This window comes from Balaenoptera musculus, chromosome 3 (assembly GCF_009873245.2).
Source record: "Balaenoptera musculus isolate JJ_BM4_2016_0621 chromosome 3, mBalMus1.pri.v3, whole genome shotgun sequence".
NCBI classification, from domain to species: Eukaryota; Metazoa; Chordata; class Mammalia; order Artiodactyla; family Balaenopteridae; genus Balaenoptera; species Balaenoptera musculus.
The window spans coordinates 135,786,532-135,814,488 of record NC_045787.1 but is presented as its reverse complement, the minus strand read 5'-3'; the positions used below and the strand labels follow the sequence as shown (position 1 = coordinate 135,814,488).

General features: G+C 43.2%; 1 protein-coding gene across 1 annotated transcript in view; it reads left to right on the top strand.

The window, feature by feature from the left end:
- The window catches only part of TENM2 (teneurin transmembrane protein 2), a 463,195-nt gene that overhangs the window by 272,949 nt on the left and 162,289 nt on the right, over positions 1–27,957 (top strand). The window contains exons 7-8 of the mRNA XM_036847957.1: positions 2,310–2,505; positions 10,431–10,532. Of these exons, the coding sequence (XP_036703852.1) occupies positions 2,310–2,505; positions 10,431–10,532 (298 nt within the window). The remainder of the gene's footprint in view (positions 1–2,309; positions 2,506–10,430; positions 10,533–27,957) is intronic.

Here is a 27,957-nt window from a genome sequence, read left to right as displayed (position 1 = left end):
TCGGCACCAAGGAAGTTACACTCATTCCTCTGGCTGACAGCAGTTTGTAGACATGGTCTGGGTAGTCGGACATTTACGAGGTTGCTAAGGAACAAATGCTCTGGTTACAAAGGGCTCCGAAAGGAGCATCGGTTTGTCATATCACTTCAGATCATTTATTTTATCCCATAAAGACAGCTGCAACCAACGGGCTGTGGGGTAGAGGGAAGCTAAATACAAACATTCGTTTCCTGAGAGATGGAGGAAATTTCCACTTCCTACGCAACGTCCCTTGCCAGGCCCCCAGATACAAAAACTAGAACCATGTGCTTCTCTTCTGCGATCCTTGTGATTTGCAAATAAGTGACTCAGAGTCACAAGGTACTTAATAAAATGGTTATTATCTTCCAGGCACTGCCCTAAGCATTATCTCATGTCATCCTTATAACATCCCCAAAAGATGGGTGTTATTATTCCCTAGTATGCAAACCAGGAAGAGGGTAAAAGATTCACCTAACTTCAAACAGTAGCAAATGACAGTCAGAATTCAAACCCAGGTCTGTCTGACAGCAAAACCTTTGTACCTAAGCTTATAGACTCTTTTGGTTTCAATTATCACATTTCAGATGGGAAAAACTGGCAATTCTGCTGATGAGGAAGTCACATTAGTAGATTTCCTGGAGTTTCATTCTTTGACGTTCGTGAAAGGGGTTACAGTGGATGTCAGTAACCCATATAACCCTTTTTATGGTGGGGAAAGTGGTGAGAGAGAGCTTAATCCCACAGTGGTGGTTTTTATCTGCTAAAGACCTACACTTTGAATGCTCTCTGGAAGTCACGGTGCAAATGATTTTCCTGTGGAATGATTTTGCAAGAGTTCGCAAGATGATTGCATTTCTACTGGGGTCTTATTGATTTTCTCATCAACAAGTAAGAAACATGGGTGCCCTCTTTGCCTTTCCCTTCATCCCCTCTGTCCAGCCCATGGTCAAGCCCTGTCCTCTCTTCCCTAGAAATGTTCCTGCAAAGTTGTCCCCTTTTCTCATTCACTGTGCTAATCAAGACGCCTGTCACCTCACACTTGGGTTTCTGCAATTGCTTGCTAACTGGTCTTTCTGCTTCCTTTCACTCCCTCTTCTAGAACATCTCATAGGCTGCCTGCAAATGAATTCCTCAGAACATTCCTCCCATCACGTCGTCAGTCACTGCTCAAGGATCTTCTGTGGCTCCCACTTGCCTGCCGCACGATTTCACCATTCCCTGGGACAGGCCCCCTTGGATCACACTTGCTCTCCCATTCCCCTCACCCCATTCCTGGTTGCCTTCACCCACCACTCTGTCTCCCACTGATTGCTTCCAGTTCTGAGCCTGGTTTCCATTGAAACAGAGTTTCATAGTTAATTGCTGGTCGATGGGAGGCCAGGCACTGTGAGGGCACTGCACCTAAACAGATCTAGGTCCAAATTTTTGATTGTCCACTTGGTCACTGGGTGACTTTTGATACGTTGCTGGACTTCTCTGAGCCTCAGTTTTCTTATCTGTAAAATAAGATACAAATAGTGCCGATCTTACAGGGGTTTTGCAAGAGTTGAATGAAATGAGGATGACGATGGTGGTGGTGATGACAGCTCACGTGTATTTTGTGTTTGCTTTGTGCCAGGCACTGTTATCAATATGATCTTATTTCTCACAACAACCTATAACATAGGTACTGTTATTTTCAGTTTTGCAGATGGGAAAATTGAGGGAGGGACAGGTGAAGCTAAAAAGTTCCAGATTCTCTCCCAGGTAGTCTGACTCCTTAGCCCTCTTTTCTTAACTACTCTGATATACCACCTTCCTTTAGTGAATGATCAGTCAATGGTATCTGGTAACATAGGTTCATAATTCTTTACCTGAAACTCTTGAGTGCCAGATGCAATTTGGAATTCAGAATTGGGGGAATTATTAAAAAGTTATATTGGCATATGCTATGTATTCTATAACACCCCAGTAGGGACTGGAGCAAAAACCCATCTCTCTCTCTCTCTCTCTCTCTCTCTCTCTCTCTCTCTCTCTCACACACACACACACACACACACAGGAAAAAAAAACATAAAAGCTGAAAAGAGATTATGGCCTTATAGTCATAAAACTATTGGCAACAATTATAATAAATGGTGACTGTTATTATTACAACTTTCATGACTCTTGTTTTACTTATAATCAAATGAGCTTATAGTAAAATGTACTCAGAAGTATCTCTCAGTTAACTAATGGGGCTGGAGGGGAAGGTGCTTGTTATGGGACCAGGTCTGCACCCTGTGTCACATGCTCTCTTCTTTTCCCAGTATGACTTCATGGAGCGTCTGGACGGGAAGGAGAAATGGAGCGTGGTCGAGTCACCCAGGGAACGCCGGAGCATACAGACCCTGGTTCAAAACGAAGCCGTGTTTGTCCAGTACCTGGATGTGGGCCTGTGGCACCTGGCCTTCTACAATGACGGCAAAGACAAAGAGATGGTTTCCTTCAACACTGTAGTCTTAGGTAGGTACGGGATCTCTGAGGTGATAGGTCATGAAGGAAAGGATGGAAGTGTCTGGCTTCTCTGTTGAAGGCACATCTTCCAAGGTGGTCCTACTGTGTAGGGGACCAAACCAGCATCCTTAATTTAGGGTTCATAGTATCATCCACCTAAAACTAGCCCTGATTAAAATATGAATGCTACTTAAATCATGAAAAAGCCACTGTGAGTACCAGGGATTGAGTTGCAGTGAAGAGCTTGGGTCCAACCACCTGGCCACACAACCTAGGCAAATCATTGGACTTTTGTCAGCCTCAGTTCCTCATGGTAAAATAGAACTAAGTAGTCCCTCCTTATACTGCTACTGTAAGGAGTAAATAAAATAAGTTACAGGTATAAATCCCTAAACAGCCAGTAAATACTGACCATTTGTGTCTGGTCACAATTTTTCTCAAAATTCAAGGAAAGCTCAAACTAAATTTTTTTTTTAAAAACCTGAAAAATAAATCAGGAAAAGGATATAACCATAAGAAAGAAATCATATCTTTGTTCCCAAATTGGTAAATCTCAAAAAGCTTTAATTAAGCACTTGTCATTTGGGGCATGTTTTATAGCAGTCCTCTTTAGTAGCCGTTGGGGAAAAGCTAAGATTTTATCCAAAATTTCCCCTTATATGTGCATACAAACCTATAAGAGGGCCATTATTTTGAGACTATTTCATGAGGTTTTCTAAAGCAAGCCCTAAGAATTTTTTTTTTTTTTAATCTATTTTTGGCTGTGTTGGGTCTTCGTTTCTGTGCGAGGGCTTTCTCCAGTTGCGGCAAGCGGGGGCCACTCTTCATCGCGGTGCGTGGGCCTCTCACTATCGCGGCCTCTCTTGTTGCGGAGCACAGGCTCCAGACGCACAGGCTCAGCAATTGTGGCTCACGGGCCTAGTCGCTCCGCGGCATGTGGGATCTTCCCAGACCAGGGCTCGAACCCGTGTCCCCTGCATTGGCAGGCAGATTCTCAACCACTGCGCCACCAGGGAAGCCCCCTAAGAATTTTAACAATCATATCACCTCTAAATAATTTTCATAACATTTATTTTGTCATTAGGTTTTAATCTTCTTACTAATGATAATAACTGATCCTCTCTGAATCAGGGCAGACTGTTAGACCCATTTCACAGAGGAATAAACTGAGGTTCAGGAAACTGAGTCCCTCAGGGTCCCAGGATATGGAAATGGTGGAAATGGCATGGACTTCTGGGCCTCATTCATTGCCTTTCTGCAATGCCATGTTGTCCCAGCAGCGTTTAGCTGTGGACCTCAAGTTTCACTAGAGAAACCTAGATAAGATGGTTGATCCAGGATTAAATCCTACCTTTTCTTTCCCACATCCTACCTGGGAGAGTTACTAAACTCCCTGAGCCTCAGATTCATCGTTTGTGGGAAGGTAATGACCATGTCTCCGAAGGGAGGGATGATGTGACTTCACGTACGGAACCTGTCTGGAATGGAGCTGGTAGTCACTCGTGAAAGCTGATGATTTTTTAAGAGCTCATCTTGTACAGCTGTTTTTCTATTGACTGCATGTTAAGAACTTCTCTGTTGGTTTCATGGATTGCTCTGAAGGATTCCCTGATTCTTGAAAGAGAACCTGAAATTCAAGTGGCAGCCACAACTTCAGAATGGGACAAAATTAGGTAGGATTTGGTATTTACCATAGCATTGAAGTTAATGCTTAGTCCCTCTGTTAAGGAAAGATTGGCCCTAACAGGGTCAGCCAAATGCTCCTTTTAAAGCAGTGCTTGGCATGCCAGTGCCCATGGGCCAAGTCTGGCCCACTGCCTATTTTTATAAATAAAGTTTTATTGGACCACAGCCACGTTCATCTGTTGACAAATTGTCTGTGGCAGCTATAACAACAGAGTTGAGTGGTTGCAGTGGAGACAGTTTGGCCCATAAAGCCTAAATATTTACTCTCTGTCACTTGACAGAAAAAGTTTGCCAAGCCCTGCTCTACACTAATGGCATAAACTTTGTATCAGGAAAGTCACTGGAGAAGTCTTCCACCGTTAGGGAAAGTTCCCAGGAGCATGTTATGTACCAATGAGGGGAAAGAAAAAAGTAAAAGGGTAAAAACCAGATCACAAAAGAAAGAAACTGGCAACACATTTAGAACTAGTTTGAGATGGTAAGATAAAGAACAATCTTTTGCTTAAGAACATGATGGGAAATGATATCCTTTTGGTCACCTTGTATGTTTTTTTAAAAAAAATTTTTGTAAATCTTTTTTTTTCTAATTTTTATTGGAGTATAGTAGATTTACAATGTTGTATTAGTTTCAGGTGTACAGTAAAGTGCGTCAGTTATACATATACATGTATCTACTCTTTTTTAGATTCTTTTCCCATATAGGTCATTACAGAGTAGAGTAGAGTTCCCTGGTGCTATACAGTTGGTCCTTATCTATTTTATATGTAGTAGTATGTACATGTCAATCCCAATCTTCCAGTTTATCCCCCCCACTTTCCCCCTTGGTAACCATAAGCTTGTTTTCTACATCTGTGACTCCATTTCTGTTTTGTAAATAAGTTTATTTGCACCATTTTTTGAGATTCCACATATAAGTGATAGCATGTGATATTTGTCTTTCTCTGTCTGACTGACCTCACTCAGTATGACAATCTCCAGGTCCATGCATTCGCCTTGTGTTTAAACGCAAAGGCTTGATACACATGACAGCAAACCCCACACACAGCAGCTGGCTTAGCTGGAGTCTATAAAGACTCAGTGGAATGGTTAATAACAAAAACAGTAACAATGGCACATCTATAGAGAGTTGACCATGTACTAGCTCCTGGATTTGGCCCTTCTGGGGACTAGATCAGTTAACCCACAGAGTAGTTATATGAGGTCATTACTACCAATATTCTGTTTTCCAGTTGAGGAAGCCCAGACTCAGAGAAGTTAAACAAGTTGCCCAAGGTCACACACAGCTAGTAAGAGGTGGAGTCAGGATTCAAACTCTCCCAGAGCCTGTGCTCTTAACCACTGGATTGCTTTGGATTCTAGCCAAATAAATCCCTTTCCCCTTCCACACAGCAAGTTGTCTGGGGGCCATATTATCTAATAATGGCTTCTGACCTCCATTGCCTTTATCCACATGGACACAGACGGTGGTAGTGAGATGCCCTTCCCCCAGGCCATTACCCTCATTCGCCTGTCGGAGCTGGGAATAGCAGTTCTCCCCAGAGGATTTCTCTTGTCTGGACTGTAGCTTAAAGAGAAAGTCAAAGGTAATCGGCCTAATAGTTGGGCAGACATCTTGATAGAGCAATGATAGTAATTGGCCTGAAATGTAGGGAAAAGTGCAGTGTTTTATTTGGTTCAGAGATCCTCCCACACACATCTATTATCGGAGCACACTCCGTCAAGAGCGGCCAAGAGCGCCGGAAGCCCCTGTGATATGAAACAGAAGGAAGGATGTTAGATGGGTGTTGACCAGCCATCACACTAAATATACCTTTGACTCAGGGATGTCTTTTGTGTTTTGGAGAGAAGCAGCCTGCTTTCAGAAATGAGTTTCATCTCAGGGTACAACAGAGTGGCATTCTTGAAGCACGGTGCAGATTTCGGGGAGGCTAGCCTCCACTTGTATAAAAATCCCATTTCCTGGGCTAACTCTCATCACCTGCCTTGTTTCCTCAACAAAAGTCCGACCAGGTTGACAAAAAGGAAAGCTGATAAGATTTCAAGAGTAATATTTAATTGGGTGTTGGCAAAAGGGGACTGAGAGAGGTGAGCTCCTTCTATATTTCAGCAGTACTACATAATTGTTTCTTTCCTCAAAAACTGTAGAAATGCTTCAGAGACAAGACTTGGGTGGGGGGGGTGGCATGGTGGGAATGTAAATTGATACAGCCACTAGGGAGAACAGTATGGAGGTTCCTTAAAAAACTAAAAACAGAGCTACCATATGACCCAGCAATCCCACTACTGGGCATATACCCTGAGGAAACCATAATTCAAAAAGACACATGCACCCCAATGTTCATTGCAGCACTATTTACAGTAGCCAGGACACAGAAGCAACCTAAGTGTCCATTGACAGATGAATGGATAAAGAAGATGTGGCACATATATACAATGGAATATTACTCAGCCATAAAAAGGAACGAAATTGTACCATTTGCAGAGACGTGGATAGACCTAGAGACTGTCATATAGAGTGAAGTAAGTCAGAAAGAGAAAAACAAACATCGTATAATATCACTTATATTTGAAATCTAGAAAAATGAGGCAGTTGAGCTTATTTGCAAAGCAGAAATAGAGACAAAGACGTAGAGAACAAACGTATGGATACCAAGGTGGCGGGGAGGTGGGATGAATTGGGAGATTGGGATTGACATATATACACTACTATACATAAGATAGATAACTAATGAGAACCTACTGTATAGCACAGGGAACTCTACTCAGTGCTCTGTGGTGACCTAAATGGGAAGGAAATCCAAAAAAGAGGAGATATATGTATATGTATAGCTGATTCACTTTGCTGTACAGCAGAAACTAACACAACATTGTAAAGCAACTATACTCCAATAAAAATTAATTTTAAAAAAAGACCTGGGGAAATTGAATGAAAAATACTCTTCACTGCAGTTTTTGCTTATATTGGATTCTCCCACCCTCTGAGATGCGTGCCCGTACACACATACATACACACACACTTCAACGATTATTTACCAAGGACCTACTGTGTGCCAAGCATTGAGAATACCTGGGTGATCAGTTCAGATCTGGTCTCTTCCTCATGGAGCTTGATGAGAGAAGACAGATAGGTAAAAAGACAATTATAGGAATTAGGGGAAGATAGAGGAATGGGTACAAAACCCAGGTTGAGGGCAGTAGGGAAGGAAGAGGCCTAGAAGCTAAATGTTTTCTAAACTGAGACTTAAGGATAAATACCTCAGCTAAAGGGCAAGGAGGCCTTCCAGCCCAGCACAGAGCCTATGCAAAGACCTTAGTCCTTTTCCCTGGGACTGTGGTAGCAAAGAGCTTCCTCTCTTCGCTGCTCTATCTCTGAGGATGTTAGGTTGAAGAACAGGGAGCTTTGACCTCGGCCATGTCAGTTTCCACCAAACCATCCCCAGACCCAGATGCTCAGTGAGAATCTAGCTCTACTTTGCTGTCCGAGTGGCTTCTGAACATGCAATCTGGATAATGTCGTGTTTATGTTTAAAATTTTTCATTTGCTCCCATTGGTCCCAGAATAAAATTTAACTCATCCACATGGTCTCCAGGGCCCTAGATGATCTGGGTTTCTCCAGACTCATCTTAGGTCACTCTCTTCCTTTGTAGCTACCCTCCAGCCACGTGGGATTCAGTTCTGCTGTTTTCCACCTCAGGGCCTTTGCATCAGCTCTTCCTTCTGCCTGGGATACTCCTGGGATACTCTTTCTTGCTTGCTTTTTTTTTTTTGGCCACGCTGCGAGGCTTGCAGGATCTTAGTTCCCCGAGCAGGGATCAAACCTCGGCCTACTGCAGTGGAAGCACGGAGTCCTAACCACTGGACTGCCAGGGAATTCCCCTGCCTGGAATACTCTTCACCTCGCTTTTCACTTGGCTGTTCCAGCTCACCCTTATATGTCCCCTGCATAGAATAGAGACGCCCTCCCTGACTGTCCTTTCTCAGTAGCTTCCTCCTCTTACTCCCTATCGCAGTATCCTATTCTCTTCAAAGCACATATCACAATTTTTATTTGATTTGATAATTTTTTTGGCCTGTGTTCTCTATGACAGTGGAAGTTCTGTGAGGGCAGGGACTGTGTCTGTCTTAGTCACCGCTGTATTCACCAGTGCCTTGTAGGGTGCCTTGCATATAACAGTTGCTCAGTTAATAAAGTAAACCCTATGTCAAGGACTGTGGCAGGTCTGAGATCTCACCCTCATTGTCAGCTGACACAGGAGCCGGCCACAGTCTCATAGATGTTATCAGAAGAGGAGGTGCTCCTGGGTCAGAGACAAAAGACTGTATTCCTCAGAGCAATGTAATATCCACAGTATCAGCATATGTGCCAGTTCCAAGCCCCAGTTCCCACAGGGCAACACAAACAGAGCCAGGTGTTACCTACACAGGCAGTGGGTTACATGACAGGAGAGAAACTCTGAATTTACTATCCTTGAGTCTCCAAATGGGCCGCGAGCCTACTCATTCTTTTCTCCAGAGGGAGACATTATCTTTATTTATACTGGGCAGTAACTAAACTTACCCTTTGCTTTGGAGGCAGACACTGTCTCTATCTCCCAAGGCTGTTCACTATACAGACAGCCTTTAAAAAAAAGATAGTCCAGAGCTAAGGAGTCAGTGCCTCTGCTCATAAGACATTCAGGAACACAAGACACCCATGGCAAATTGTCTCCTAACATCATGTGAAATTGCTGACTTTTGACCTGCAAAAGCAGCTACTTCGTATGATTCAACCTAATGCTTTTTGAATGAAAGAAGGAAGGGAGGATGAATAGATGAAACAAATCAATAGCCACTTGGATGCTTCTCAGCCCACCTTTATTCTGCCAACCTCAAGGAGTTGAGCCTACAGTGATAATTGTTAGACACTAAGGACATTGGCTTGGGAATTCCCTGGCGGTCCAGTGGTTAGGACTCTGTGTTTTCACTGCTGAGGGTTCGGGTTCAGTCCCTGGTCAGGGAACTAAGATCCTCAAGCCACGCAGCGCAGCCAAAGGGGAAAAAAAAAAAGGAGAAGAAGAAAATAAATTGGCTTGATACTGATTTTGAAAAAGCAGATACACTGATTGAGTTCTCCTAGTGCCAGAAACCAACCACACCCGGATTCTGGAAGAAGAGAGCTGAGAAGTGAAGCACTATAGAAAGAAAGCACTATGGCGTGGTTTGGTTTTTCAGTCCAGAGTGGGAATAAATGGGAAATTCGGTTTAAAGGAAAACCTCCCTTACTATTCACAGGTGACTCCATTAGGGACAATTAGACTTCCTAGTCTTTCCTGCATATCACCAAGCCAATGTCCCCAACTGCCCAAGGACTGTGTCATGTCATCTTTGGGGCATAGTGGCTTTTGATCATCTTAGTAATTTAGAACCTGAAAGTCTAAATGTGTTTATCTGAATGTAAGGCAAAATTAGGTTAATAATAATCATAATTTTAAAAGAGTATGACTACTTCTGTGCAGACCCAAATCAACATGAAAAAGTTCCAAAATGATCCCTTTGAAGGCATTACTTGAGAGTACACATAGCAAGGTAAATCACAAAATAAGATGGCTATACAGGTGAGAACAAGGGTGAACTAATTGATTTTCATGAAAAATAAGATCTGCAAAAAGCTAGGCATAAAAGGCCTTTTGTACCACCCCAAACCTACTACTTAATGAATCCCCAAATCATGCCAAAATTGATCAGTCTTATGTATTTAGACTTCTCTTTCTTTAACGCAGGGGATTTTTTTGCTCTATAAATCTGAGATCAGGAGCCACCACTGTCATTTGGAGAATCACTCTCTATCCCTAAGGTTAAAAGCTGATATCCCACATCTCAGACCAAATCTCAGATTGACAGGATGATATTGGGGCAGGGTGGGGCTTACAGTGTTTAAAAACTTGCCAGCATTCAAACTTGGAAAATTGTAGTTTTTAAATCCAGATAAGTAGTTTCTTTTGAAAAAGCAAAAATTGCAGCAGTATTAGCCCCATATTCCTGCCTGGGCTAATCACATGGAGAGCAGTGGTTACATCCATGCATTGTTCAAGTTGCCCTAGTCCCCACCCATCCCTGTTCTCCTCCTTCACTCACTTCTCCCTACAGGTCCTGTGTAGGCACCTGAGGTTACTACCACTGCTCCTGAAAAACTGTGGATGGCTGACTATTAAATTGCTTCACCAGCAGGCAGAGAAAAAAGTAATTGTTCAATTTCTCTCTTTTTCAGATTCAGTGCAGGACTGTCCACGTAACTGCCATGGGAATGGCGAATGTGTATCCGGGCTGTGTCACTGCTTTCCAGGATTTCTAGGAGTAGACTGTGCTAAAGGTATTTACCAACACTTCCCTGCTATGACTGGAAAATAGAAAATAGGCTTCTCAAAAGGGGTGGGAGAAGGGGCACTAAAGTAGCCTCCCCAGAAAATTCCACTGGGATATCTTGTAAACCCGTGCATGCTACACGTCCTAACGCTTTGGCAAAGAGTAGCCTTCGATGTATGACAACTGGCCAGTATACCTATAAGAGCAGGGCAGGTATCCTTGGCATTGAGGTGTGCTGAGAAGAAAGATTTGCTAAAAATGAGATGGTAGATTTCCTGTAAAAGCAGAAGTGAATTACCATCACTCCTTTCTTATAATCATTAACGTCCATGTAATGGAAGATTAAGCATCTCAGGGTTAGTAAATTTCATTCATTCTGGCCAGCTATGCTCTTAATCTAGGAAGTGCTATTTAGCTTGGCGGAATTGGTTTTAAATTGTATTATTAATTTATCTACACTGCTTTGCACAGAATAACGGGGGCCCTGGGATTCTTGGGGGGAAAGTATTATAAGAAAGAAAATGACTCTCACAAGAACAGAGGACTTAGGGCTTCATACCTAGGTAGCAAGAGACCTTGAGCTTGACCTTCAAGCAGTGCAATCACAGGCGAGTGCAGTGGAGAGCAGAGGTTCTCACACTTTTTAGACATGGTATGTGCACACGCACACACAAGTATACATTCTAGATAAATACAACCGTAAAATTAAAATGAGACTTTCACAAACAACACTTCATGTTTCTTTTCTATTCTGTCCTGTTTCACTTTTTAAAAATGAAATACACTGACTACACTGATTCCCCACCCGCCAGTGAGTCTGAAAAACAGTGATGGAGAAGTTCCAGGCCCTTGCTCAGGAGTCAGGCGTTCCTGGGTTCCAATCCCAAGCTCAGCCATTCAGGATCTCTGTGATCTTGAGCAAGTGATCTAACATTTCTGAATCTCCGTTTCCTCCTCTGGGAAAGTGGGGAAATCCTTCCTAAATTCATTGTGAAGATGGAATGCAAGAACACACCCCAAGCTCTTAGCAGAACACATTGTGAGCCCTCGGAGGGTTTAGTTTTACCATCTTTTATTTACATATGTCATAGTATATTTACTTATACATTCATATAATATTTTCATCCTTTTACGTGCTCTTCATTAAAAAACCATCCTACCTTGACGTTCTGAGAGAGAGGCAGTCATTAATCAAGCCGCTCTGGAAAAGCTAAATCACAATGGCTTGGGAAAATCGTGTTTCAGATATTCACAGTATTTCAAAGATTTGCAGTCCCCATCCTTCTGAATGCTGACTGATCAGTGAATAGGACTCTTTTAAGTGCCTGAAGTTCTGGATTTGGTTGCATGTGTGTGAGACTCATTCCTAGATGACACCACCTATGGATACGTTCATAAAGGTTTGGTAAACCTGTCAGATACAAAAGGAAAAGAGAGCACGAAGCCACCGGACCGTTCTCTTGGCTACTTTTCACCTTGGCACGCTCTGCCCCGGGGGCACGTGGACACGTGCCTAAGCAGACACTGGAGCCTGGTGCTTCTCGCAGCCAGCCCTTTGCTCCGGTTCTGAAGGGCTCTGATGAGGCAGGTAGATGACACCCTGCCGCACGGTGCCATGTACTTTTCAGAGCGAAGGCTTTAAAGGAGGGAAAACCTCAGTAGCATTCGAATGGCTTTCCTTGCGTAATCTAATTTCCTAGGAGTGAAGGCCTTAATGAGAGGAAGGACAGAATAGTCCTTTTTTCTGTGGCTGCAAATGGGCTGAACCCTCAGCTGCAGGGCCTGTGAGCTGTAAATGTATATTAACACTGACACACATCAATGTATTATTAATCCTAAAAACGGTGTGTGCTCTGACTGCACATCCAGGGGATCAGCCTTTCAGCCCTAAGTACCCCAGCCATTTAAGAACTCTTCACTCTCGATCCATTTGCAGATGAGCGTCCATTCTGCATTATGGATCTGTAATGGGGTGTGCATTTAGCTGCTTAAAAGGCCTCTCGGTGTGCGTTTTGCATTCACCACCTGTACCGTGGCCGGGCGCACGCTCCGAGCATGCATTAGCCATGGTATATAATTGATCCTCACGAAACAAATATCGAGTGGCTGTTAGGAGTCGTTCCTCCTGCATACTCAGAAGCTGTTCCTGAAATCAGCCTCTGAACTTGTATATTTTAATTCAGCTGTTGTTTAATTCAGCTGTTGATGCCTACAGTGGACAAAATTGAAGCGTTTAGAGGCTAAAATTGCTTTCTCCTTGTTTCCCCATTTATTCTTGGCAAAGTTGGCTTCAGAATGTCAGGAGTAAGCTTCTACCGCTTTGCCCTAAAGATGTTGCTTCCTTAGTATTTTTGAAATTTAAGCTACTTCATTAACAATGACGGTCTTTGGAGACACTCTAAACCCTTGTTTCCCACACTTTGCTCTTTCATGTACCACCTTTATGTTTTTTGCCAAATTCATGGGCCATCAGAATTTTTATTTCCTTCACATATTTCTTTGAGTCTACCCATTAGGTTTACATAGATGAATTTATTTTAAAAGGACTCAGGTCAAAATGAAAAATTAAAAAAGAGAAAATTGGAATCCATGGCAATAAATAGGAAATGTTGGTGCCGCCTTTAAATCTACTGAGAAAGGAATATTTCCCTTTTTTAAAAATTTTATTGAAGTATAATTGATTTACAATGTTGTGTTAGTTTCTGGTGTACAGCAAAGTGATTCAGTTTTATATATATATATATTTTCGTATTCTTTTCCATTATGGTTTATCAGAGGATATTGAATATAGTTCCCTGTGCTATACAGTAGGACCTTGTTGTTTATCCATCCTATATATACTAGTTTGCATCTGCTAATCCCAAACTCCCAATCCATCCCTTCCCCACCTCCCCCTCTGCCTTGGCAACCACAAGTCTGATCTCTATGTCTGTGAGTCTGTCTCTGTTTTGTAGATAGGTTCATTTGTGTCATATTTTAGATTCATATAAGTGATATCCTATGGTATTTGTCATTCTCTTTCTGACTTACTTCGCTTAGTATGATAATCTCTAGGTCCATCCATGTTGCTGCAAATGGCATTATTTCATTCTTTTTTATGGCTGAGTCATATTCCATTGTGTGTATATATATATATACCACATCTTCTTTATCCATTCATCTGTCGATGGACATTTAGATTTTTTCCATGTCTTGGCTATTGTAAATAGTGTACTATGAGCATAGAGTGCATGTATCTTTTTGAATTATAGTTTTGTCCGGATATATGCCCAGGAGAGGGATTGCTAGCTCATATGACAACTCTATTTTTAGTTTTTTGAGGAACCTCCATACTGTTCTCCATAGTGGCTGCACCATTTACATTCCCACCAACAGTGTAGGAGGGTTCCCTTTTCTCCACACCCTCTCCAGCATTTGTTATTTGTAGACTTTTTAATGATGGCCGTTCTGACTGGTGTGAGGTGGTACCTCATTGGAGTTTTGATTTGCATTCAAGAAAGGAATCTTTGCACTGCCCTGAGCAATCAATCTCAGTCAGCTTCTCACACATTCATTTCACATCGAGAATCCCCAAATTGGGTCCTACTGTATATATAGCACATGTGAGGCAGCCTGGCTCGTAGAGAAATTCAAGCCTTGAGCATCTCATCTCCTAAGTACGGGCTCCTGAAAATAACAAAATTCACTACCTACACCTGTGTGATATAGTGAGTACCCAGTAAAAATAGGCACACAGATTTAACTCTACCAGCTTCAAATGGGTAAACCTAATGATTAGCTCCTGATTTACTTGTGGTCGGTTAAGCCTCCATTTCGGCTGGTTTTAATAACAACTAATAGTTATTACGTATTAAAGATGTACCAGGCATTGTGTAAGTACATACTACATACTATCTTATCTGTTCTCATATCAACAGTGTGAGATAAATCCTATTTTAACCACCACCCCCCCAATATTTTAAGCTTTTTATATTAAAAGCATTTTTGTCTTACAGTCAAGTTGCAAAAATAGCACATAGAGTTCCCAGAGTTCACTCAGCTTCCCCTAATGTCAACATTTTAAATTATCAAAGTTCAGTTAGTGAAACCAGGAAATTAACATTGATCGATGCTATTGACTAATTCACAGACTTGTTTCTAATTTTGCCCTTTTTTTTTTTCTGGTCCAGATCCCGCATTGTGTTTAGTTGTCATGTCTCCTTAGTCCCCTCCAATCTGCGAGGGCTCCTCACTCTTTTCTTGTCTTTCATGACCTTGACCATCTTGAAGAGTACTGGTCAGGTATTTTTCAGCTTGTCCCTGGATGTGGGTTTGTCTGATGTTTACTCGTGATTAGATGGAGGTTATGCATTTTTCGCAAGACGCTATGCCCTCCTCAGTGAATCCTATCAAGGATGCATTTCTGATCTTTAACAAGAAAAAGATTCAAATGTGGTTGTGTGTGTGAGCATGTGTGTACCTTCTCCTCACCCCTCACGCCTAAGGCAGAGATGCTTGGGTGGCCGTATCCCATTGGTCCAGCACAGTCTGTCAGTGACTATGACACATTGCTACTCACAAACAACTTTTGAGCCCAGGAAGCTCGTAGGTGTTAGCAGGGAGTGACCTGGAGCAACCAGGGTGAGGTAATCGAGCTAGCAAGTGCAGAGAGGAGAGACAGCTGGTCCCTAGGCCCCTGCTACCCTGAACAGTGCATGCCATCTCCCAGCCGTGGCCCACAATCATGTCCCTTCTTTCTTGATAAAAGCCCTTAGGAGGGCCCGAGCCCAGGTCCACCCGCATCACAAACTCGCATTCCCCTTTGTTCCTGCACTGCCAGCTGTGCCCAGGATGCCTCGGGTCTGCCAGTTTCTGCTACTGCAGACTCAGGCCCTCCTGCCAGAGGGAGAATTCGCCACATTAGCAAGCGAGATTCCCATCACATCCGAGCGGCCGGGTGTATGTCCAAGTGACAGAAATGCGGATTTACTCTCCTGACCTCATGCTGCGCCTCCCGTGCCCTCGGATGTGCGGTGCAGACGACAGCTCCTTGTCTCCTGATAAACCTGCCAGTCTGCATCAGGCATCCGAAGACATCCTCGCAGTGAATGGAGGAAGCAGTCAGCATGAATTTGCAGGGCATTCATTCCTCAGCCCCCACCAAACTGGGGGCTCCGGGGGGCTCAGATGTCAAAGTGGAACTGACCCTCACCCCAAAAGAATGTATGAGGGTTCTAACACCTTGTTCCAAATCAGTCAAGGGGACCAAGCTTATTCGTGCATCCAGCAAATGCTTGTCATGTGCCTGCTGTGAGCCAGGTGCTGCACTAAGCACCAGAAATACAATCATGAGCAAGAACGTCAGGGCCTGCCTTCTGAGAGCTTCCGGTCTGTTGGATGCACGTGATAAGTAAGTGGGAAATGTAAGCGTAAGTCCAAAATGCGGGGTTGTGGGATCTGAATGCTATAGATGTTATTAAGGAGAAGATAAGGAAGTTCATGAAGCAACAAAGTGTGGATCTATGAAAATAGTCAATTAGTATCGGGGAATGTGAAGAAAATTCCATGGAGGGAGAGTCTAGTAAAGGAGCAACACTGAATAGTGTCTTCTAGCATAGAATTTCATTAATTGTTTAATGCAGTAAGCAATCTGTTCAGATTCAGAGCTTGAGGAAAGATGGCGTTTCTTTCCCAATAACTTGTACCATTTTCCATCAGGTGCCTCTCTTGTCCAGCTAGAACCGTGCTTATGATTCATTTATTGTTTAGTTTATGGTTTTTTCTGTTATTACTAATCCCCTTGCATGACTTTCTCATTACTATACTTCTATGCTATTTGTTGTGGGCTAGATGCTTTTTAACTCTGATTCCTTTTTCTTTCATTGACTCTTATTGGAAGGTCTCTCAATGACTTAAGATTCTTCCTTGGGTTGCGTGTAAAGCAGTCTTGCCTTTCAGAAGACATCCAAGGCTTCTGATGATCTTGTTTTGACACTGGCTTCTCAGATGGCATATTTGGTGCTGAGCTTAAGGCCCCGACCTGCAGTAGAAACTTAACACACCAGAACCTTCCTTGTTCGGTAATGCGTGTTTAATAGCGATTAGAAATGACAATGCCCATTGCTGATCAGCTGTCAGGGGAGGCCCAGAAATGCCACAACCACGGGAACATGAAGTCTTCTCTCTGGGGGTCGGTCTCCGCTCTTACCCAGTTTCTGTGGAGCCTTGAGAAAACAGAATGGGGATCTTGCCATTTTTCTCCTATTACCTGGCAAACGTACCCACTACTCAGTCCTTCTCGGCCAAGTTCTAGCACAAAAGTCAAATCATCATCATCGTCATCATCATTGCTGACATTTATTGAGTTCTTACTATGAGCCAACCACTGCACTAAGCAACTGCATAGTTATCTCATTGAGTCATTAATTGTCCTATTTTATAGATGACTATTATCCCCTTTTACAGAGGAGGAAAATGAAACACAGAGAGGTTAAGTAACGCGCTCAAGATCACTCAGCTCATAAGCGGTATTGCTAGGATTCAAACCAAGCAATTTGGCCTGGCCTCTTAACGCTAGACCAGCCACGAGATGCATTCACCTCAGAAGATGTGAGGTGTAAGGAAGACGTGCTTTGCAAGTTTGTGTGGCAGTTGCACACTAGGATTTGGGTTTGAACCCCAGAAACCTTAAGGAGAGGAAACTAGGGTTTACTAGGTGGAGAGTGGCAATGCAGGCATTTGAAACAAAGTCTGTCTGACATCGGAACCTGTTGGTTCTGAGCCACTGTCCTCCCAGCCCCAAGCTGAGCCAGTCCATCACCTCCCTCATCGTATCATTCTCCAACTCCTGTTTCATCGACCTGCAACACATTGTTCTCCTATCCTCACAGCCGCTGCCCTGTTCACTTGGCCACCAGCTCTCCCTGATGGCATTCCTCCTACTCGCCACCTGTGGCGTTCTCCCAGAGCTCTGAGGAACATGACACTGCTCTCCCCAAACACCTTCAGTGGCTCCCAGTTGCTTCCCACAGTGGTTGTCAATCTTTGGTTTAAAGGCATTTATCTGGGGAGATTGTTATAAATGCATATTCCCAGGCTCTTCCCCCGTGCCAGCCGGTTGTGAAGCAGTAGGACTGGTGTATAGCTCCGGCACGTGCACGTTTTTAATTATCTGCCAGTAGGGCCCTGATGCTGGTGGTCAGGGGCCATATGCTGAGAATAAGTAACATATTTCTTAGAATGAGGTTCAGGGTCTTCCGTGATCTGAGCTCCTTTGGCACCATCTCCTGCTAAGTCCCGTACACCATAGATTCCGGCTACTTGTTCCTCACAGACACCACGGCCCTGCTTCTTCCTCTCTACTCATGCCATTTTCTTGACTGGAATGTTCTCATCCTTCCCAAACTTTCCTGTCAAACCGCTGCTGATCCTTGAGGACCAAGCTCCCAGGTCACCACCTCCCTGATGCACCCACAGAGAGAACCCTGCAGCCACACAGGACTTGGCGACACCTTGGCAGTGGCCCTTCATCCTGTGCCCTGTTCTAGCTGGGGGGTTACATCGGTTTCTCCCACTGGATCACAAGCTTCCAGCTGTTTTCTTTGGATTTCCCTGCGCCTAGTTTGGCACCCAGGAGATAGTACATGTCTCTACATGTCTAGGGGCTTGAATTTAGGGGTCAAGGATCATACAGATGAAAACATTGCTGGAAAATGTACAAGACAAAGTGAATGCTAGAAAACAAGATTCTAATTTGTTGGATTAATCACACAGGGATAAATCAGCCAGCATTGAGACACAAATTTCAATGAAGGAAGGGAGAGAGCAAGTGAGGGAGGGAAAAAGGAGGAATGAAACAAAGGAGGAACCAACAAGAGTTTACAGAAAAGAAATACCATTTGTTCTGCAGCTTACCTGCATCATCTCAGAAGGACAAAGCTGTTAAGAATGGAAGCTGTAGAGTTTGAATTGGCTAGGTTTGAATCCATGCTCCTCTAGTTAACTGTTCCCATTTTAGAAAATTACTTAACCTCTCTGGGCCTTCGTTGTCTCATCCATAAAATGGGGGCAGTAACAATACCACCTGTTGGATTGCTGTGAGGACTAAAAAGTCAATGCGTGTAAAGCATGTAGAACCATGCTCGGCGTGTATTAAATGCTCCATAAATATTAGCATTAATCTTCACGAGCCTTTGAAATCATTGTTAATATCCCTATTTTACAGGAGAAACAGAGACTTAGAGAAAATAAGCTACTTGCCGAAGGTCACACTGCAGGCTAGATTTTGAGGCCATGTCTGGCTGACTTTGAGGCTTATGGCCCTAACTTGGTTTTCCTAACTTGGCAGGAAGATCCCCGAAAAGGGGGGCAGTGACCACTCACTCTCAAAGCCCTCACAGACAGTGCAGCCGCCTGACTCTCCTGGCTGGCTTCACCCCCCACCCCGGCTTTCCCGTCTCCCCATCAGTTCCTCCCCTGAGTGGACGTCTGCACTCAGGAGAGAGATGACAAGCCCCTTCCTCCCCACCAGAGGTGTAGGGGTCCTCCCCACCGCCCCAGAAATGCTTCCCTCAGAACATCCTTAGCAAAGAAGCCACTTTCCCCTTTCACAGCTGGCCTCACCTCTCTCGGGAAAGATGATCAGATCTCGCCTGTCCTTCCTGGAACCACCTAGCATGTTCCTTCAGACCCTCCATCTTTCACACCTGTCTTCCTCTGCCACCCCAGCTGCCCCCCGCAATCTCCTGTAATGCAGACAGGCCAGGGGCCATGGCTGCTGCCCACAGGAGCCATTCCACCACCCACTGCAGTTCGAGGCTGAATCCCACCTCTCCTTCGTCCCACCCCTGACCTGAGAAAACGTGCAGGAATTCCTTGGCAGCAAGAACCCAGGAGGTGGGGTTTGAAGCCGGGCCCTTGGTTCGTGCTTTGCAGAAAGTGAGTCTCCACACTTGGCAAAGGCACCTTTGACAAAACAGTCGAAGAACCTCTGCACATATTCAGCACGAAGTGCGTGCCAGGCACTGTGCAGAGGGTTTAACCAGAGTGATCTTGTGTCATCCTCACGTCATGCATCATTATCATCCCCATTTCACAGCTAAGGAAACTGAGGCTCAGAGGAGTTAAGGTACTAGCCCAGGTATGGCTTTAGAACCCTATGTATCAGAATCACCTGTTAACTCACAGCTTGCTGGCTTCTCCCCACCGGCCCCCCAAAGTTTCTGGTTCAGTAGGTCTGGGGTGCTAGCATCAGCCTGGAGAGCTTGTTAGATATCCAAACCCTCAGACCCCACGCCAGACCCTCTGAATCAGAATCTCACTCTCACAGCATCCCCAAATGACTTATGCTCACATCCAAGTCTGAGTCTGGATGACGTTGCCCTTGGACTCTGCTCATATGGCCCAGAGAGAACTGAACAGGAGCAGCGCTACCACTTTTATCTTACTTCTCCCCAGCTTGCCAAGCAGGTGTGGAGGATGCCTGCCTCCCCAGTTTGGAAGCTGCAGTGCCCTTTATGTGGTGCCCTCATGTGAGTCCATGCCTCTGGAACGTGCCCACTCCCGCTGTTTCCCATGCTTGTTGCATCACCAAACATAAATCACTTGGCAGGACCTACCTCAGTCAGCCCTCCCCCAAGTCAAATCGCTTCTGAGACTAAAAACTTTTTGTTTCCTTTTTAAACTACTAGGTAAGTTGCAGAACAGTCTTAGAAAGCAGAGTGCCTAACTCCAGAGAAACTAGCTGTAGGTGTGATGTGTACAGAGGTGGGGAAGTACTCTGGTTTTAGAAAAAACTTCCCTATTGGGAAATAAACCAGTCTTTAGAGAGGTCAGCTGGGATGGGTGCTGGGAAAGAGAGTGTTTCCCCCCTCTTGTCTCTTTGTGATGGGATGATTTGGAACAATTTTCTCCTAATAAAAATAATGATAATAAAATCAAATCTATACATTTCTTACTATGTGCCAGGCATTGTACATGGCACTTCACAGGCATTATTTCATTTCATCCTCTTAAAAACACCATGGGTTTTTAATCCAGAATTTTTGTCACATTTTAAAGATAAGGAAATTGAGGTGAAAAATAGTGTCCACAGTCACACAGCTGGTAAAAACGAAGGGAAATTCGGGCTAACTCATAACCCTACACTGCCTGGTACTGTTCTACCTGCTGGGGAGACGGCAGTGAATAAACAGACCTTCATGTCTTGGGGAAGCTCCCACACTTGTGGATAATGAGACACCAATAATTTGCAAGCTGGTCTCAATGCTTAAAGCATAAAAAGAATGAAAAGCTACTTCAATCTGGACTTGAGCTGCAAAAAGCTTACTGTGTACTCTGAAAATTTTAAATATTCATTATATAATTAATGCTGTTCAGTCACACACACAAAAAAAAACTTAAACTTTTTTAAGAACAGCTTAAGCACTTATCGATTGAGAACTTTTATAACTCTCAAAATGGAGGCATCCCCGTATCTCTACAGGTATTTTAAATGAGTTGAATTAATCATAGGCTTAAAAGTCTCTTGCGATCTTCGTTAACTTCCCTGGGTTTAATTAAAACATCTGTGCACTTTTAATTTATCGATTCATCCAACTCATATGTCATGTTTTTAACACACCCCAGCATGCTCTGCATCATTTTTAACCCGATTTCCACTTAACTAAAGCAATTAAATTCACCCCGGATTAATTAAAGCATCCATACTTTCGTGCTTAAGTCAGCCCGTGCTTCTTTCCCCACATGGCTCCTGAATGTCAGAGATCTGACACACCTGATGAGTTTTTCGTCCTTCTGGAAATTCTTCCCTGAATCACTTCCTGGCTTATTAATATGCCATGTGACAGAACGGGAATGAGGAAGTGGGTGCACCTGAACTTTGGCCTTCTGAGCCGGAGACTCTGCCCCCGTCTGTCAGAAGCATCCTTCGCTTTCCTCTCTTCATGGGGGGCCTGCTGGATCTTGGCCCCCCCCCTCTGTCCTCACTGAGACCAACTAGAGTGTCTGAGTGGTCCAGGCAGGAAGGTGGTGGGGGGCTGTTCTGGTCAGAGGCGATCATCGTGAACAGAATGCCTGGTGATCTTTGCATTTATACTTTCGTCATTGCTCCTTAGTTCTGCTTTCCAACCTCCTCACTCTTCCTACAAAAACAGTCCTTTCTTGTCCTGACCATTTAATAGGGAGGGAAAACTGAGGCACCAGTGTCAACAGGCTTCTCCATTGGGCATGGGATGCCAGACAGCTATTCAGATAGGGACAAGTGATCCCCCTAGAAGCTTGTTTGGATTTCTGCCCCTACCCACTGTGACAGAGCCCGTTTCCCCTCAGCCATGGCAGTGTTGGGGGTTATCAGTCTTTTACATTTTTTTGTTGTTTTTTTGTTTAATTTTTTAATTGAAGTACAGTTCATTTACAGTGTTGCGTTAATTTCCATTGTACAGCGAAGTGATTCAGTTGTACATATATATACATTCTTTTTTTATATTCTTTTCCATTATGGTTTATCATAGGATATTGAGTATAGTTCTCTGTGCTATAGAGTAGGACCTTGTTTATCCATTCTATATATAAAAGCTTATAGATCTATTTTAATCTTAGTCAAGGATTATTTCTCATTTTTTATCTATACTTATTTAATTGCTAATGAAGCTGAGAATCTTTGCATACTTTTATTGGCGGTGTATAGTTATATTTATATGTCCTTTGCCCAGGTTTTCATTCGTTTGTCTGTTTTTATTGATTTGTAAGAGCTCTTTGTGTATTTCATATATCAAACTTTATTCTGTGAAATATGTTAGAAAATATTTTTTCCCAGGGTTGCTCATCCTTCAGTTTTGTTTAGGGTGTTCTTTATCATGCAGAAGATTTAAATTTTAAGTGATCAAATCTGATCTTCTTGGTTTCTGGAGTTTATGTCTTTTTTATATATCCCACTCTCAAGAAAATAAAATTAGTCTTCAATATTTTTTCTAATACTGTTGTAGTTTTTTTTTTTTCTATTTGGATCTTTAATCTGTATCGGATTTATTTCTGAGTATAGTGCGCAGTAGAGGTCAAACTTTATTGTCTGCCAAATACAGTGTCTAACACCGCCCTGTAAGATGTTATGGAAAAACACAAACGAACTTGCAGGCCAACCCCATAGATTGTCAATTGCAAGGATCCAGCAAGAAGCAAAACTTGCCTTTCCTGACTTCTGCTCAGCACCAAACTGCGTCCACAGTCTCGAAAGACAATGGGACACCAGTTTTGGTTTCGAGGACACTGAACTTTGTTTGCCTCACCTCCATGATCCAAATATTATATCCTCAGTTGCTTCAGGAGACTCAAGGCATCTTTGTTTCTCTGTCCCTTTTCCCTACCACCTAACCCAGCTACTAGCACATATTAGCTTCTTCATAAGTGTTCATTGACTAACTGTGATGTGAGGCAACCAATTGTTAGTACGATTTTGACACTTTACCCAGAGTGCTAGGTTCAAGTATTCTCAAGTCTCTTTTCCAGAAGGGTTTTCAATCAGATTCCAAATCATTTTTAAAAGACACATTATTTTTTTTTTGTTTTTTAATTTTATTGAAGTATAGTTGATTTATGGTGTTGTGTTCATTTCTGCTGTACAGTAAAATGATTCAGTTATACATGTATATATCCTTTTTCATACTCTTTTCCATTATGGTTTATCAGAGGATATTGAATATAGTTCCCTGTGCTGTACAGTAGGACCTTGTTGTTTATCCATCCTATATATAATAGTTTGCATCTGCTAACCCCAAACTCCCAGTTCGTCCCTCCTCCACTCCCCTCCCCCTTGGCAAGCACAAGTCTGTTCTCTGTGTCTGTGAGTCTGTTTCTGATTTGTAAATAAGTCCATTTGTGTCATGTTTTATATTCCACATATAAGTGATATCATATGGTATTTGTCATTCTCTGTCTGACTTCGCTTAGTATGATAATCTCTAGGTCCGTCCATGTTGCTGTAAATGGCATTATTTCGTTCTTTCTATGGCTGAGTAATATTCCATTGTATATATGTACCACATCTTCTTTATCCATTCATCAGTCGATGGACATTTAGGTGGTTTCCATGTCTTGGCTATTGTAAATAGTGCTGCTATGAACACTGGGGTGCGTGTATCTTTTCGAATTATAGTTGTGTCTGGATATATGCCCAGAAGTGGGATTGCAGAATCATATGGCAACCCTATTTTTAAAAAGACACATTATTCGAAAGTCCCTCTGCCCAGCCCACAAATGACTTGTCAAGTTGCAGGCATTTTTCCCTCTGTCTGTCTGTCTGTCTGGCTGGGCCTCCTCAACCCCCTCTACCTTCTCTCCAGGTAGTCTCTGTACTGTAAGCTCCAAGTAGATGGGACCCGTTTAACTTAAAGCAGCAGACACGGGTGGCTTGTCCTGTTACTTCCCACTGAGTAAATAATACTGATAATTCATTTCATCCCTTACAGAGAACTTCGGGGGGAGAAAAAAAAAGCTCCAGCTTGACCATTAAAATGACCTTTACACCATTTAGGTGAATCTAAATTGTGTCATTTTTTTTGGTCATCAGCCTGTTAACTTGTCAGTCCTTAGTGGCAGTGGTATATTTTTCTTCTGCGCAAGTCTTAGAGCTTCCATTTACTAGACTTAGTAAAACAGGAATAGTCACTTTGTGCAAACATTTTAATTAATTTTAAATAGAAAGTTGAATGTACAATGCTGTGCTCCTGGAAAGCCTTAGGAACAGGGGAGAGAGACAGGGACATAAAACTTTCCACATGTGATTCCAGAACCATCTCCCGCCCACAACCAGAGAAGACTAGGGGAAGAAAAAGATGATGTCTTTCTATTAGTATTATTTGATGCTTTTCTGGTGGTGGTGGTGGTGTGTGTGCCTTTGAGACCTACTGCATTTTTAATTTTATTAACCCTTGAAGTCAGTCTGGAGATTCAGTTTGGAATTTCATAAGGGAACATCTGTTACTTACAAACCAGGTGTCAGCTACTGTTTTGAGTCCTCAGGCATTTCAGTACACTTAATGCTCCCATCAACTCTGAGAGAGAATGTTTTGATGGGGAACGTGGGTCTCAGAGAAGTACAGTGATCTTGTCAAAATCCCAAGGCTGGTAAGTGATGGGTCAGGATTTGAACCCAGGTCTTTCTGGCATCAAAACCCTATTCTTTCCACCTCTGTTCCATATCACTTCCAGGCAGGTGCAGTCAGAATTGTTTGTCCTATAACCTGTCATAAAAAAAAAAAAATCTTGTAGATTTAGTGATAGTAAAACTATAAGAAAAGTTATTAATGCAGGAGGTCCCCACCTCACGCGCAGCCTCTCAGATGAGGACCAGGCTGAGCCTTACATACTGTGATGCTCTGGGTTGAGTTGTGTCTGAGGATGAGTCTATTACCCGGAGGGAAGGAGTTCTCCATGCAGGTCAGCCCAGTGACCACTGGAGGGTGCTCATCTGACATTTGCCCTCTGTCCCATGTTAAATGGGTTACTAGAGAGCGTTGTTCTTCTTTAACCTGCCTTCCGCTTTTTTTATGTGACATCAGCGGAACCTGTCGAGTGCCCTGCTTTCTGGAGAACATCACAGTGTTTTTCATTTTCTGCCACCCTCCTGGTGAGCATACAGCAAACATATTGAAGGAAGGCTGCATTAAGAATGTGGAGAACTCCCTGACCTGACTATTCTCTACTTTTTTTTTTCCCTGAGTAACTTAAGTAGGTCATATTTTAAATTTGATTTCCCAGGCACCTAGTTTTAAATAAAATCCATTCTTACCTTCTAGACAATCCAATTTTTTTCACCACTTGGAGTTTATGCAGAAGAAAAACAGTTACCATATGAATAAAGAAAATAATCCTAACTGTATTTTATCAATTAATAAAGACAATTGTTTCCTCCTTAACGTTCTACCCTCTTCCACCTTTTGGGTGGAAGGAAAGTGCAACGGGAGCCCATTGGTGGTGATTTGATGTAACTTTCTCTGCCATCCAGGACAAGTTCAATATATAACCCTCATGTCAGAAACAGCCCTTGGAAGCTCTTATCACTAGGCATGGGTAGCCACACTTCTTACTGTTTTCCTGTTTGAGTGTGCAAGGGAAGAAGTGCAAGTAAAAAATGATGCTGATTCTAGTCTTCCCACCAGGAGGTATCCCACAAGTGTTACCTAGGTCAGAAATGGCAAGTGAGTTTTCTCTTGCCAACTCCGCCTGCTCCCAAATCCCAGCCAGGGCGCTACATTGAAGGTTTTTAGGCTCTTCCTAGGCTCGGGAGGACAAGATGCCATGATCTGCCCCTGCAGAGGTGCAGGAAGGGAGAATAGTAGCTCATGTGCACTCATTTGCCCTCCCTGACCTAAAGCTTAGCATGAGTCTTATGGGGCACTGACATGGGACCAATTTACTTTGTCCTGGAAGCCCTCTCAATACTTTGAGAAAGCCCATCATTTCTCATACTTGTTCGTATTTGCACGGTCTCTAATCTGAATCTTGGGCACCCTGGTTCAAAACTCTTTCCTCTACCCTCTCTCAGACAATCAGCATGGGTCGCAACTCTATAGATCTCTCTGCTCAAGTCTCTTGGAAATAGAAGGCATGCTCCCTACATTTAGAAAGAGTTTATCTAAATTTAACATGTAGCTTTGATGTTCTCTCTTTTGATCTCATTCTTCTTCTCTGGTAGATTCATAAGGATAAGAATTCTACTGGAAATGGTTGTTTTTACAACTATTCTAAAATAGAACATGGGGGTGGGGATAGCCCCTGGATCACATGTCAGCTGTTGAGATGTTTTTGTTTCATGTCAGTTTACAATTAGGGTCAATTACAATCAACACACACTTCACCAGAAAAAGGCATTGTATGTACAACATGAGGTCCACTCTAGAAATTGTTCTTTCCACACCTTTCATAAATGGCCGTTTTGTGCTTGCCCACACGCCCACCACTTGGGAATCCCTGAATGTCAGGAACATAACAGACATATTTACTAATCAAGCCAACATTGATGAATGCAACACTGGAAGGAAATCAACAGTGATAAACATAGTCTTGTCCTTGAGTAGCTTACTGTATCTTTGGGAAATTAGACACAGAAGGAGAATTAATTACTATAAAAACTAAATGGAACATGACAACAAAAGGGGAACGGTAAGGTGGATGGGGGCCTTTACTAAGGAGCGATCTAATTAGGTATGTAATCGCATCAGGGGATGGGGAGACCATTCCGGTTGCAGGCACACATGTACCTGTAGAATTCTTGGAGCCTGTGCATTCCAAATCACAGGTAAACCAGGAATTGTTAAAACACCCCTGTCGGTCATTTCTGAAGGTCCCTGAATGCCAGTTCCATAGCCTGGAGCCATGACCTCATTTTAGGCTCATGGTGGAAGCCAGGTTGGAAATTCAGGTTCTTTACAAACTGATCCTGAAGTGAAAAGTCCAAAGTCTGAAGGTGACCACTAAAATCTCACTCTTGATGACCTCCAAAGGGGCAGTATTGGCACGGTTGAGGCCAAACTGGTTAAGAACTGTTGGTAATTCATACCAGACCATCCCCAGATTGTCAGCCCTCTTCCTATTAACAGAGGCAAGAGGGTCCCTGCTGACATGAACTGCTAGAGATTTCATGTCTTCAACCTGCCCTCCCCTTCCTTTTCTTTTTATAAGGCCAGGCGTATTTCCTCTTTATACTTTATCACACATGTTATGCTTTGGGGTAGGCACAATTATTTCTCTGTGGTCTAGATAAGGAAGGTGAAGCATAGAGAGATTGTGCCTCAACAGTGGCCCATCCCCTTCCTTTTTAATGAACATAAACTTATCAGGAGTAGGAGTTGATTAATCTGAGGGTAAAATATTCAGCAAAATGGGTTCTGATCCCCATTACTGACAGCAGCAACAGGCATGTCCATGCAGCTTAGTTAAAGGCACAGCTTAGAGTCAAGGCAACCTGGTTTCCAGTGGGGCCCCCCCTACTCGTGACCTTTGTGATTTCCAGCAACGTAATTTCACCAATCTGAGCCTCAGCTGTAAAATGGGAGCGTGATTCTAGCCTCTCACCTCGTTGGGTGATCATGACGATTCAGCAATAAATTGCGCGTGAAGGACCCTATGCCGTGCCCAGCATATAATAAGCATTCAGTTGGTGGTAACTGCTGTTATTAGTAGCATTTTTTAAATTAATTTTTATTGGAGTATTGTTGATTTCCAATGTTGTGTTAGTTTCTGCTGTACAGCAAAGTGAATCAGTTATACCTATGCCTATAGCCACTCTTTTTTAGATTCTTTTCCCATACAGGTCATTACAGAGTATTGAGGAGAGTTCCCTGTGCTATTCAGTAGGTTCTTATTAGTTGTTATTAGTAGCATTTTTGTTGTGGTGGTAATTGTTTATCTGAAGATGGCTCTGCACCTCCGTGGCCCAAGTCCCCGGCCTAGAGCCC